Below are 13,794 nucleotides of genomic sequence, written 5' to 3'. Positions count from 1 at the left end.
TATGCATATGAACACTGTTACTAAGACTTAGTGAGTTCAAAAACAGGATTGGAAATTGGGAGAAAAACATGGTTTGGAAGAAAAGAGGAAACAGAATGAGTGGTGAGGGGTCACTATGAGCAAAATGCATGGTGGATAAGTATGAAATTCATAAAGAATAAATTTTAAATTTATTTTTTAAAAAGAGAAAGAAAAGCTCGTCTCTGATGTAGAATCCCAAAATATAGATGCAGAAGGAATGAAATAGAAACTGTGTTACATATTGCTATATTAATTATTTTAGGCTACAATTATCCATGAACAAAATGAGTGAGTGTAAATGTTATGAGTAACAGGGTAGTAATGCAGTCTCAAAATATCTCTCAGCAAGATACTCATTAACTATTAAAAATAGTTATTACACAGGGGAGAAACCTGGCAGTTACCACTTTAACAAATTGATCAAAATTAATATTTGGGGAGGAATGAAAACCATTGTCTACTTACTCAGTGCAAAAAATGCATAACTTAAATTTGATTAAAGGAAAATAGCAGACAAATCAGAAGGACAATCTAGAAAAGGTAAAAGTGGAACTCAACAAGTGTGTCAAGTTTGAGGGAGAAAACTATTGAGAAATTACCATAGATTAGGAAGACTAAGAAAATGTAAAACTAGATGTATTATATGATCATAAATTGGACTGGAAAAAATGATTAGTGTCATTGATGAGATTTGTATGAGTTCAAGAAGTACATATACCATCCTATCTGGTATTCTTTGATGTTAGTCAGTGCAATGTGGCTCTGTTAAATGGTATTTGTGGACATTTGAATTGCACATGAGTAATTCTCAGCTCTGTATTTACAGCATTCTACTATTCTAAAGCCCTTTCAAGATGAAACTAAAAATAATCAGTGAAAAATACACAGGTGGGTAAGAGCTTGTATATACATAGTTGCAAACTATTTTCCCATTAGTTACTTATCAAGCTACTCATTAATTAGATTTATTAATGTTTATTATTTATACAAAGGAAATATAGTTTCTCTACAGTATAAAAAATTGTAATATGCCACCACATCCCAGCAGCCAAAATTGACATCACTCACAAAAGGGAAAACAATGCCACCAGGAGCATTCAAATAAATGACCATGTGGGACAAGATCCAGTTCTTTGCCAGTCTAGATAAATACAGCAGCATCACCTGAACCTAATGATGAAAAAACAACACTTGTACCAAACTGAAGGTCTACAGAATAACTGTAAGGAACTCTTTGAAATCATTAATTCACTCCCCAGGAGTTAATAATCCAAACCACCATTATCTCAGTTCCTGAGTAAGGCGACAACCTCTATAGTTGTTCTGTACCATGCCAACCCACCTGCAGTGAACAGAGCTTCTCTGCATGTTCTTCTCTGTCCTGGTCTGAGTTAACATTGACTACACAAGTGAGTCATAGGCAGAGTCATAGTGACTTGTCCCCTGAACCTTCACCCAGCCGATACCCAGTTCTGAAGATATCTGTATTTCCCCTGAACACCCACACTCTCTTCCCCACATCCTGCCTTCCTGTGCTTATAACCCCTGTGTGAATGAATTACAATTTGAGAAAAAATAAATTATAAAAAAAAAGCCTTGGAGAATGGAAGGAAATTAGCAGCTGTTGGGTTCTAAGGTTCATATGGAGTTAAGTGAAGCCCCTGTTCCTGGAACTAGTTCCCAGGCTTGATGAGTGTGGAAATACAAACAGACTTGCAGATCCTACAGTTCTTCCAGACCTCTTGATTCAGCATCTGCATCTGAGCCAGCTGTGGTGCCACTGCTTAAATGAGGGTGTCAGCTTCTCCTGCATGTCATATGTCCAGTAGAAGTGATACTAAATCAGTGATTCTCTCAACCATGACCCCATTGACAAACCTCTATCTCCAAAAATCTTTACATTAAGAATTATATGAGTACCTACAGTTATAAAATAGCAACTAAAATAATTTTCTGTTTGGCGTCACCACAGTGAGGAACCGTATTAAAAGGGTCCAAAATACTAGAAAGATTGAGAACCACTATCGTAGATGGGCAAATGCCCCAATTCCTCTTCAATCTGAATGCATTTCCAGCCCTTCCGATGCACAGACACAACTAAATGCAGAGGCCAGAGTTTGCCTGAGCCTTTTAAACTAGTTCCCAAGTTATGTGTTATGTAATCTTTATGGTAGATCTCTTACTCTGAAGCGTGGTCTCTCATTCAGTATGCTGAGACGTTCTACTTGAACCATAACTAACACACGTTTCTAATGAGTCTCTCTCAGCCCTTACTCTAGCCCAACACACCCCCTCAGCTAGCAAAGTGTGTACTGCTTGCCTGAAACCCTCCATAATCACTCATCTTCCCAGAATAAAGACAAGCACCTTTAATGCTGCTTGCAAGTTCCCACAAGGTCTTGTCCTCAGCTCCCTGCTTCTGATCTCCCCAAGTTGCTTCTTGACTTCTTTTCCTGTCATATACTCCTTTGTCCTTGGAAGTTGCCCCACTCCTTGAAAACAAGCTATTTCCTCAGAGTTCTTTTCCCTCCCTTCCTCATCTGGTTGATTCCTTTTCTGTCACATCTCACAATGCTCAAGCCAACCCCCCTACCTCTGGGCTTCTGTTGCATCCATCCCGTGTTTGTGGCTAGTAAGTGTGCAACTCAAATTCTCTTTTGTGTGTGGGTCCTTGAACAGTAACCATCCTCTCAACATGGGAGGTTTGAAAATCTCTCTGTGCTTGGTTTGTCATCGTATCTCCAGACCTTGTCAGACAGTCTATCACATGATAGATAAAGACATCATTCTGTGAGGTTGGTAGTCAATTAATCAACTTGTCACTTTGTTTCTTAGTCTTCATATAAATGGTCTTCTTGCTTAAGCAATCTTATATGGAGTTCTGCGTGATTTTTGTCTAAGCCGCTTTAAACGAAATAACTATTTCACCAAAGACAAAAGGCATGTGGGTTTTCATTTATAAAAATAAAAGCAATGCTGTATTGTTGCAAATCTTGTTGAGTTACGCTGGAGTGAAATTAATTGTTTAAAGCCAGGAAGCTTGTTCAAAAGGCAAAATTACTTGCCATGAAAGCTAGATGACCTGAGTTTAATGCTGTGAACCCATGATGGGGGAAAACCACTCCCAAAAGTTTTCTTCTAAACTCCATAGACCCACCATGACACATAGATGCCTATAATCACACATCCATCACACACACACACACACACACACACACCACAAATAATGATGATGATGATGTTTAACTTTTTATTAAACAATAAATATAAATGGTTAAATTTTGTTAATTGACTGGAGTAAGAAATGCTTTCTAAAGCTCACCCTCCTGTGGCCAGGCCTGGTCTCTTACACCATGACTTTTACATATACTGCTGGTGTCTGTCTAGTACTGACACATGCCCAGAGACAGAGTCACTCTCCAGACATTCACATAAGCCTGTAGAGTCACAGTTATGCAACCTAAGAGTCACAGTTCACTCCAGCACTGACATTCCTTTTCTGTCACATCTGGAACTTTCTCAGATCCTGGAGAAGAGTACCTGTAAGTGCTGTCTTACTAGATGTTAAGATTCTCAACTGTATAAAGAGTAGAATCAAGCTCAGAATGGTGAAGTCAGATATGTAAGAGAATGTATGAAGCCCTGTTGAGTGTCTATTCCTAAACTAATCACAAGCAGGAATCAAACTGAAGTCAATGAATTCCATGAATGTATCACAACATAATGAACTATGATCACAGACTATGACAGTACTCAGAAGACTAGGGCAGTGAAATATGGCTTCTCTGAAACCTTCAAGCACTGCCTCTGCCCCTGCCCCTGCCCCTGCCCCCGCCCCCGCCCCTGCCCCCGCCCCCGCCCCGCCCCTGCCTCTGACTTCTGCTTTTGACTTCTGCCTCTATAAACTGAAACGTATAACATAGAACAGACACCAAAGACCTCTCTGTAGCCCACATCATTTTGAACCATACATCAGTGAGAGCTCATATAAGCCCTAGAAGAAGCTCAACCAAAGATACATTCATGTGACTGCACAACATAGCAAAAGTGTAAAAACTAAGGGGAAAATATTAAGACATCTAACTATGTAGCACATTTAAATGCCTGCCCATCATTCTTAAATACAAGATATTTGGTGACCATGCATCTGCATACATCTCCAGCCACCCAACCCTATACATCTGCAGTCACGTTTCTCTTGCTTCATCTTATACACACACACACACACACACACACACACACGTGTTAATTCTGACCACATGAACATCATTGTTTTTTATCCTCTCCACACTGCCTGGCCATTCCTCCTTTGCACTTGCAGTTCCCTTTGCTAGAAATTCTTCCGACTTTTTCCATCAGGTTATCTCCTGGTCACTTCCTCAACCTCATCTGGACCATCAGCTCTTCACAGATATGTTCACTGACAAGGTTGAATAGCATTGCCATAAACTGTCTTATCTTAATATGTCCATTCTGGTTTTCGATTCACATATTACCTGTTTGATTGCTGTTTGATTTGTCATGTTGAGAAAAGCTAAAGACTCTGTTTGTAATATGCCCATCTCTAAAAACCATTTCAGTAATAGGATGTAATTAATGGGTATTAGGACATGCTCAACTTAACGTTCTGACACAGTAACAAAAAAAAAACTGTGAGAAAATATACAAAAAGATAAAGCTTATTCTGGTCATAGTTTTCAAAGTTCTAAGTCTATTGATTCAGGCCTATGGTGGCATATCATGATAGTAGTATGTAGTTAAGCAAAACTGTTCACCACAAGATGGGAAGAGAACGGGGCCAATTTCCCATAATCTCTCACTTAAGTGCTTGCACAATGATCCAAGACATGCCACTAGATCCTACCCCTTAAAGTTTAACCACTTCCCAATAGCACTATTGTAGGGAACAAGCCTTTAATGAATGAGCCTTTGGGGGACAATCTAGATCCAAACTACAAGTAATCTCTATCACTATAAATTTCATCCAGCAGAATCACAGGTAATATAAAAAGGCCAATGTGTACTCTACATGGAGCCCATGCCTCCATCTTACAAATTTACCCAAGGTCATCTCATTTCTATTACCCTCAAGAAAGTACATGCCCCAACCCTGGGGAAAACTCCACTTTGAGTCAACAAGTTGATAGCTATTAACAAAGAACTCGGGCATGCTCTCATTTCCCTATTTGTTGGTCAGTATGTGGTTTTGATGTGGCTATCAAAGCAAACTCCAGGAGAGCAGCCAAGGTGCTTCTGAAGTGATTTTTAAATCTATTTCCATCAGCCCCATGCCATTCCAAGCCTATTCACACATTCTTTTGAGATTCAGTGTCACTCCAAAAGCCATCAGTTAGTTCAAAAGACACAAGAATCAAATTAACCATCAAGAAATATAATCAGAATGGTTTGATTAATTTAAACCAACTTCAGTCCAATTGACAATCCCAAACGCTGAATGAAATGTCTGCCATTTGTCCCAGAGATACATGAAAATGTTCTTAGCTGTTGCTTGTTTCTCCCTTACAAACTGTCTTCAGACATGTTCACTATCATGCCTTTGCAACTTCTACAGAAATTTTCCAATCCCTCCCAAGCATGTGGTATGACCATTTCAATCCCCTACTCACTTAGTAGTCACGAGTTCTTATATCAAGTAGTAAAGCAGACATCCCTGACCACTAAGAGTTAACAAGATGGTCCCTCAAGCCTGACTAGGTGCAGTTCATACCACCTAAGCATTTTTCCCTTGGTTGATTGTCCTTCCCAAATCCCTGCTTCTTTAAATTTATAAACTGCTATCATACCAGTCTGCACTCCATGATGAAAAGCTCTAACTGGCTCAATACATATGGAAAATTTCAATAACTGAGCCTCTCCATACCAAAGAGAACCTATAAACACATTTCTGTGTTCTTTGCAAATGAAGCTCAAAGCAATGACAGCGGCATAATCCCATCAGGACGGCAGTGTATTTGTAAGAGAATGATGGCAGAAGATGCCACACAAACCCCACTATCAGCAAAGCTGTGGAATATCATGCAGAGTTCCAAGGTGCGGGAGGTGGAGGGCTAGTGCCTTTTCTGATGAACAGTATCAACTCTGAAAGCAACAGTGTCTGTATTCACTAGTGGCAGCAACAGACTCAACAGAATTCTTTTTTCTGACTACATAGGTTCTAATCCACATCTTCTGATGGTACCAGAGATTTTATAAACTACATAAGATCATTTTTAAAATACATTTTTATATAGAGTTTCATGCAAATAAGCAATGTATTTTGATCTTACACTCCCTCCACACAACCCTCCCTCCAACTCCTTCCTGGTATGCCTCATCACAGCATCCGCTCCCAATTTCAGGTCTATAGGCTACAAAAGGGAAAGGGAAAAACAAGGGGGTTCAGGTTAAGTTATGGAAAATTATAAGGGAGAATAGAGGGAAAACAGGAGAAAGATAGTTAACCCTAAGAACCCTAAGAATGTTTGAAACGCCATAAGGAAACCTGATATTTTATAAGCTTTATTTCTGTCTTTATCTGTGTCTCTGAGTCTCTGTCTGTCTGTCTGTCTGTCTGTCTCTCTCTCTCTCTCTCTCTCTCTCTCTCTCTCTGTGTGTGTGTGTGTGTGTGTGTGTGTGTATGTGTGTGTCTCTCTCTGTCTCTCTGTCTCTGTCTCTCTCTCTCTCTCTCTCTCTCTCTCTCTCTCTCTCTCTTTGTCTGTGTGTGTGTGTGTGTGTGTGTGTAATGTATTTCCTATACAAAGAGGTCATTCAAGCAGCATGATACCTTTCAAGAATTTTTTTTTACTTTCTTAAATTATCTAGAGTAAGTTCTGATATATTTGCTGCACTCTGACTAATAGACACAAATATTATTATGCCATCTGATTATGGGCATTGTGATGTGACTTGTGAGCCAGTCACTGATCTAGCTTCTAGGTAAGCATCATATTGTATGCAGCTGCATATAAACTACATATAAGCCTCATTTATAATGGAGTCTGTGATCTCACAAGGAGCTCAACAGAAGCGCTTATTCCTTTTCAGTTTGATGTTGCACGACAACAAGTGTTCTGGCATACAAGTCACATACAAGATATGCTCTGCTGTAAGAAACTTCACAGAGAACAACATTTAAAGAGGAATGTGAGAATACACCAGGACTGAGGTGTTGGATAAGTATAGGTGCCACATTTGCTCCAGTTTCCAAACAAGAAATGTGATGACAAGAATATTACTTCTGTCCATGAAGAGGCCCTGGCTTCTACAAGGAAGCCATGGTAGGTTTGAATTCCCAATCTTGCCACTCTGGACTCCTTCATAAAGACTTATATGTTGTTATCATATTTTAACATCTAAACCTAACAGTCATCAATGTGAAGTTCCTTATTCCAGGACCAGCATCTGCTTGCTAAGTTATTCAGAACCATCATAGTAAATGTACCACCTACATGACTATTACGGAAAAATACTCAATATAGACTATACAATCTTGTATCTCCTGAATTTTTAAAATACATAACACCAGTCTATTTGGGGCTTTCATTTCTTAGAGAATTACTTCACTTTATGACTATTCTGACAATTGTATTGTTGTATTTACCTGACTGTTGTGTCTATCTATCAAATAATACTATTTCTATATTTAAAACGATATTCAAATCTCCTCATAGTGTAACCCCTTAACTACTTAATTTCTGTTCTGTTCTACATAATAAATTACTAGTGACTTTATCTATAGACCTGACTTCTTTGAACTGAAATTTCCTTGCGTATGAAATGTGAATAACAATACCAAATCCATCTGATGGGGAATAATAACTTCCCTGTGGCATTAGCAACAACTAATTCCTCTCAAATGTGTAAACTTTCTCCAGAAGATAAGAGTATACCCTAGTTTGCTTTTTTGTTGTTGTTGTTGCCATAATAAATGCCATTAGCAAAAAAAAAAAATCCTGCAGAGAAAATGGTTTATTTCAGCTTCTAGGCTATAGTCCATCATTGAGAGAAGCCAGAGCAGGAGCTCAAAACAGAACACTAGAGGCAAGAACTCAACCAAAGTCTATAGCAGGATGCTGTTGACTGGTTCACATCTATTGATTTGCTTGGCTATCTTTCGTATACAGTCCAGGCTTCCCTGCCCACAAGTGATCCTGCCCACAGTAGACTGGGCCTTCCTCCATCAGGTAGAAATCAAGAAAATTATCCCATAGACATGAACATGGACCAATCTGATGGAGCCAATTCCTCAGCTAAGATTCTGTCTTCCCAAGAATCTCTAGACTTATCTTGACAAACCCTAACCAATATAAAGAGCATCACCTAGATCACCTTAGGCTTTGTCTAACATGATATCATCACAATATTTACTGGAGTCAACTCCATTGGAAAAAGCTGTGGTTCTTGGAAATGCCAGGATAACCGGATAATGCTGAAAAGCACCAGACTAATGATAACAATATTTTATGTTTGTTTCTCAAAATTATATGCCTCAGCTCCATACAAGTATGTACATTTTAATCAAGATTGTACAATTCTCCAATATTTACCAAATATCTATAAAATAAATGAGGATCTGGAGATATTTGTGGCATGTCTTAGACTCTCGATTATGGAGGATTAAAGAAAGGAAAATTTGATGAAGTATAGAGGAAGGAGGACGTAAAAGGACACTCCCTGATTAAGAAGCTGTGGGACTATTCATGGATATTTATCTCAGTAAACAGATACATATTAAAACTACTGATGTTCTTCCCTGACATGAGCAAGCCTAATCCTATAGACACAGGAATTCAGTTACTTTAAATATAACTAGATGTTGACTGAGAAGATTCTAGATATTTCTATTTCACAGGCTTAACCTAAAAACTTCATTTAACTTTTGCAATGGATAGAATTTATTCACGTTGTGTTCCTAGCTCACATTCTTTTTCTTGTCTGATTAATCTTTGGGACAACCTAGAAATTGTTTAAATACATTCAAAGCATTATCATATATCCAAAATATTACCTAACAAGTATGATGATTTCAAACACAGGCTTTGGTACACTATTTTTCCAGTTGATGACTATAGTCTTGGGCAAGATGCTGTGTGAGTCTGAGTTTCCTGTTCTTAAAGACAAGAAGAATGCTTGCAAACACATCTGGTTGTCATGAGAAATGATTATTTATTTAAAGGATTTAGTACAGTGTGTTATTCTTTTTCATTTTAATTTATAAAGTAATAAAAAGTTTAAACTAAGAACTTATATAAATAAAACAGTAGGGTATCCCTGTGTTCGGGGTGGGGGATACAAATGAGTTCATCCTTAACATTCAAATGGCTTCAGTCATTTTTTGCTACTACTCTTGTTTGCATCTTACCTCAGTCTTTCAACTCATGTATTTTTGTATATTGGTGGAAGAATGCCTGCACATTGGTACATTTGTTAGGTTTCAAAACTGAACTATATGCTATTAAAAGGTGAGATCTATTTCAAACACTTCCTTCACTTTTTCCTCAGAGTTCAATCCATAGCAATGTTCACAAACGAATATTAAGATAAAAGCAAAAACCAAAACAAGCAAACAGAAAAGCATTATTCAAGGAAGAAACCTAAGTAGGGAAAACACTACAACCCAAGGGGCAACTACTGAAGCGTGATGTCCACAATGCTTTTCTGCATTCTAGATTTCACTTTCAACACTCTAACTTAGTACATCCAAAACATATATTGATCTTGAAGATTGTTTTAGAATTATCCAAACTAACTTCCAATAAAAATAATAACCTGTCTTCCAGATCCCATTCACTCAAATGGTAATATTTGGTTTCAACTGTAAGACAATTGCACAACTCTAAGTAGGATAATTACAGTCAGTGGCTGAGATAGATGAAGTTCTTAGCCTAACCAAGTCCACATTACAGTGCTGAATTAAGAAAACAGTAAATATAAGAGAGAAGTGGGAGTAAGAATTGCTACTTTAAAAAAAATGCACTGTGGGGGATAAAGAAGGATGATCAAGCTGAAGAGAGGTGGCTACTGGTCAGAATGATCAGGAAGGGGATCCAAAGAATCAAATGACGTTTCAAATTCTAAAATATAAGACCAAGCTGTGTACATCTCTGAAAGAACATGGGTAGACAACAAAGGACAAGTCAAAAGGTCTTCATAAGAACCAGCTTGGCCTGTCTGAAAGTAAGATGAGTGTGGCGGAGAAAAAGTGACCCAGGGAAGTCGGCTGACTATGAGGTGATAAGAAGCTAGCTGGTGAATGGCCTGCCTGTAAGTTCTATAAATGACTTTAAGCCCATTCTACATGAACTGGAAAAAATTCAAGATGAATGTTACTTGGTTTGTGCTTTAACAAGTAATGTAAAGGAAAGGCCATAGAAGGGCAAAACATGAAAACTGTGGAGCTCCACAGTCCAGTAAAAATAGCAAATGATTATGTTACACTCACAGCAATAGGACTGACCAAGAGACTTCTGTTTGGATAGTCCTGTTACTAGAGACTATGAACAATGTGAGGATCCTGGCTCTACTCTAAGGAAGCAGAAACAGTTAACTCTTCTTGAAGCAGTTTACTATTGTCTGGCTTCAGTGGGAGAGGAAGCGCCTAGCCTCACAGAGACTCAAAATGCTAGAGTAGGGGAATACCCAGGGGATGTCCACCTTCTCAGAGGAGAAGGGGAGGGAACTGGAGAAGGATTGTGGGAAGGGGTGACTGGTTGTAAGGGTAGCAATGAGAGAGATCTAAAGTGAATAGTAAAAAAAAAAAATTAAATTAAAAAAAAACTGCTGAAGATGTCTCTCTCTGGGCTGAGGATATGGCTCATTTGGTAGCATGCTCGCTGAACAGGCACAGTCCTACACGCATTTTCAGCACCACATACATGTGACACAGTAAGCACAGAACTGTAATCCTAGTAGCAGCTGAGAGATGGAGGTAGAACAATCTGGAATGCAAGATCATATTCACAGCTTGAGGGCAATCTTATGTCAAAAAATTGTTTTTAATTAACTTTTTGAAAATGTTTTTTCTCTATACATGAGAATCCTACTCTACATAATCCCTCTGAAATATTCTAGCAAACATACACACATACACACACACACACACGAATTTTTCATCACATTAATTGTAAGAGGGAAAAAAAAGCCATAAAGTCTGTTCATACAAATGTGTGAAGGTGATAAAATTAGGATACTAAAGCTCAGTAGTGTGTGTGTGTGTGTGTGTGTGTGTGTGTGTGTGTGTGTGTGATACAATTAAGACTTTAGGAGAAAACAAGACTCATCATAGAAAATCCTGCTAATAAGCCAGCAAGTGTGACTTCTATGAAGATTTTCCTGCACCTTACGTGAGCAGAGCAACGGTCTTCCTGGAATTTTACTTCCGCTTCCGGGACTGGTAGCATGGGCTCTCCTGAGGAGCAGTCTGTTCCAGGAGATGATTTTTATGAGGACAGTGGAGACCTCAACAAGAACTTGAGCCTTGTCTCAAGGCTTGCCGAGAGTAACGAAGGTGAAAGCAGCCTCGCAAGTCCCAAAGGCAGCAAGCTCCCATTGGTGTCCCAGATGGAGGTGTCAGAGAGCCCATCGGTGGTGCTTTGGACCGGAGGGTGCTGGCCAGATTCCCCGGTGCCGGAGGAAGAGAGGCTAGGTTCCCCAGTGGATGAAAAGGTGGTTGGTTTGACCTTACTCTCCCAACCCAGTGTAGAGACTGCGAACACTGGGCAGCAGGTGACCAACCCAGAGACACCAGGAGCCAGAGAACACCCATCCTCAGAGAGCTTTTGTGCTGAGACAGAGACAGGCTCCAGCAGGAAAGCTCCGCAGGCTTCAGGCTCCGAGGAGGCAAAAGCAGCTTCTTCTGCCACTTTCTTCCCCAAGGGACTGGAGCAAAGCAGAGCTTGGGGGACACCGAGAAAAAGTACCAGTAGTAGAATGGTGATCGGCGAGAATGTCCACCACCCCACTTCCGAACCTGAATTATTAGACGAATTAAATGAAGTACAAATGATGAGAGTGACCATTTGCCTTAAAGATGGAAACCAGGCTAAGAACAGTGGCCCAGCAGAGACTGGAGACCTAGCTAGACACTCAAGTGTCCAGACCAGGGACAGTTTCATCCGGATGCCCTCCTCCCTGCTGACCTCTACTACCCGGGGACTTACCTCTGGCATGGAAAGACAGGCCTCGAAAGAACTGGAACCCTTTTCCTCTAAGAAAAAGCAAGGCATCTCATGGAGTAAGGGAGGAAGCAAGGCCAGCTACTCAGAGGCTGCTGCTGGGGTAAGTGCCCTGCCCAAGGCCAGTCCTAGAAAGAAGATGGCCCAGAAGAAAAAACCCCTGTGGGATGCCTCAGCAGTTACCCTGGGGAGAGCCTTCCATCAATGGGGCCAGAGACTGAAGTCAGCTCCTGCAGAACCAGCCACCTTCCCCCCAATCTCTGGTGTTGGCCTGCCTGGGAGGTCCAATAAATGCTCACTGCTGCCTTTAAGACCCAAACAGTGCAAGAACTTCTACACTGGGAAGAGATCTGGGGCAAAGAGGACAAAGGAGTTACAGTTGGTAACAAAAGAAGACACTGACTCAACCAGAGACTCTGGCTCACAGGTTCAGTTTCCAACATACAGGGCAGAGCCACCTTGCCAGAGTGTGCATCAAGAATTCAGCAGCGGGGATGTAAACACCCGAAGCCTCCAGGATCCAGGAAACTCTCAATCCTCAGCCCTAAGCCAGAGAGGCATCCTGTCCAAGAAATCTACACCCTCTGGTGACCAGGAAGAACCTGTGGGTCCCTCAGCCCCAGATTCAGAGATACTGCAACTACCTGGAACACAAGGTTGTCCCCGTTGTCCGGAGTTACAGAAGGAAATAGAGGACCTCAGGAAACAACTGTCAGCCCTGCAGGCTGTCAGTGAGAAGTTCCAGACCCATTCAAGTTAAACCCAACATGTCTACAAGACAAGCAGCTGGCGTTGTTCTGATTCCTCCTCCAGATTCTTCTCTCCCCTTTGCCGCTGCTTTCTTTGCCCCTACCCCTTTCCTAGTTAACGATAGTTTTGAATTCAAATACTTCTCAGGAAGGAAAATAAAAGTTTGTGATATAAAGTAAATAAAGATAACTCTAAAGACGGTTGGCTTGTTTCTACCTTCTTAAAACTGGTCTATGTACCGACAAGATCTGGGATGGAACATGAAGAAACACAATGCGTTAAAGAGGTCAAGGGTATATTTTTCGAGCCTCTCTAAGTTTTTTAAGCTATTAGTTTTTTATTTTGGCTTCAAGTTCTGTTTGGTTGCCTGTTGTTGTTTGTTTGTTTGTTTCCTTGAGAATGATCCCATACCAAGGAAATCATAGTGGTTCTCCAGATAAACATAAACTGCAATCTCTGATTTTAAATGACTTGGAGGGAATTGCTCTTTTTATAGGACTAGCACTACTGATGGGAAAATTTAAATATCGGCACTTGTGTGTCATTTTAATATTTTAAGCAAAGACTTTAGTCAGCTGACACCTTTCCTTTTTCTTATCTGTGTTTCTCTGGTAAAAGGTCTGTTTTCTCCCGCAAGCCTTTATCCAAATATCAAGGAGCAACCTGTCCATGTAGTAGCATTAATGCATTCCGAGGCTCGCCAGATAAATTCTTGGTGCCTGACTAGCACTACAAGGGCACAGTCAGAACTTCAGAAAGAAGTCAGTGGGGTCTGTTGAATATCTAGCCCAACAAAACCCAAATGTAAAAAGCTCTCTATGTGATAAACACTCCAGGCATGACAAGCAGG

The 13,794-nt window shown here is 40.1% G+C and overlaps 1 protein-coding gene across 1 annotated transcript; it reads left to right on the top strand.

Moving 5' to 3' along the window:
* Nucleotides 1-11,395: 11,395 nt before the first annotated feature.
* On the top strand, nt 11,396-13,142 carry LOC114609475 (uncharacterized protein CXorf49 homolog). Its single transcript, XM_028753836.1, has one exon. The coding sequence runs from the start codon at nt 11,419-11,421 to the stop codon at nt 12,952-12,954; it is 1,536 nt and encodes a 511-aa protein (XP_028609669.1). The 5' UTR covers nt 11,396-11,418; the 3' UTR covers nt 12,955-13,142.
* The last annotated feature ends 652 nt before the right edge of the window (nt 13,143-13,794 follow it).

This window comes from Grammomys surdaster, unplaced genomic scaffold (assembly GCF_004785775.1).
Source record: "Grammomys surdaster isolate TR1022 unplaced genomic scaffold, NIH_TR_1.0 125974, whole genome shotgun sequence".
NCBI classification, from domain to species: domain Eukaryota; kingdom Metazoa; phylum Chordata; class Mammalia; order Rodentia; family Muridae; genus Grammomys; species Grammomys surdaster.
The sequence above is the reverse complement of the archived record's forward strand: the minus strand, read 5'-3'. Positions and strand labels throughout refer to the sequence as shown.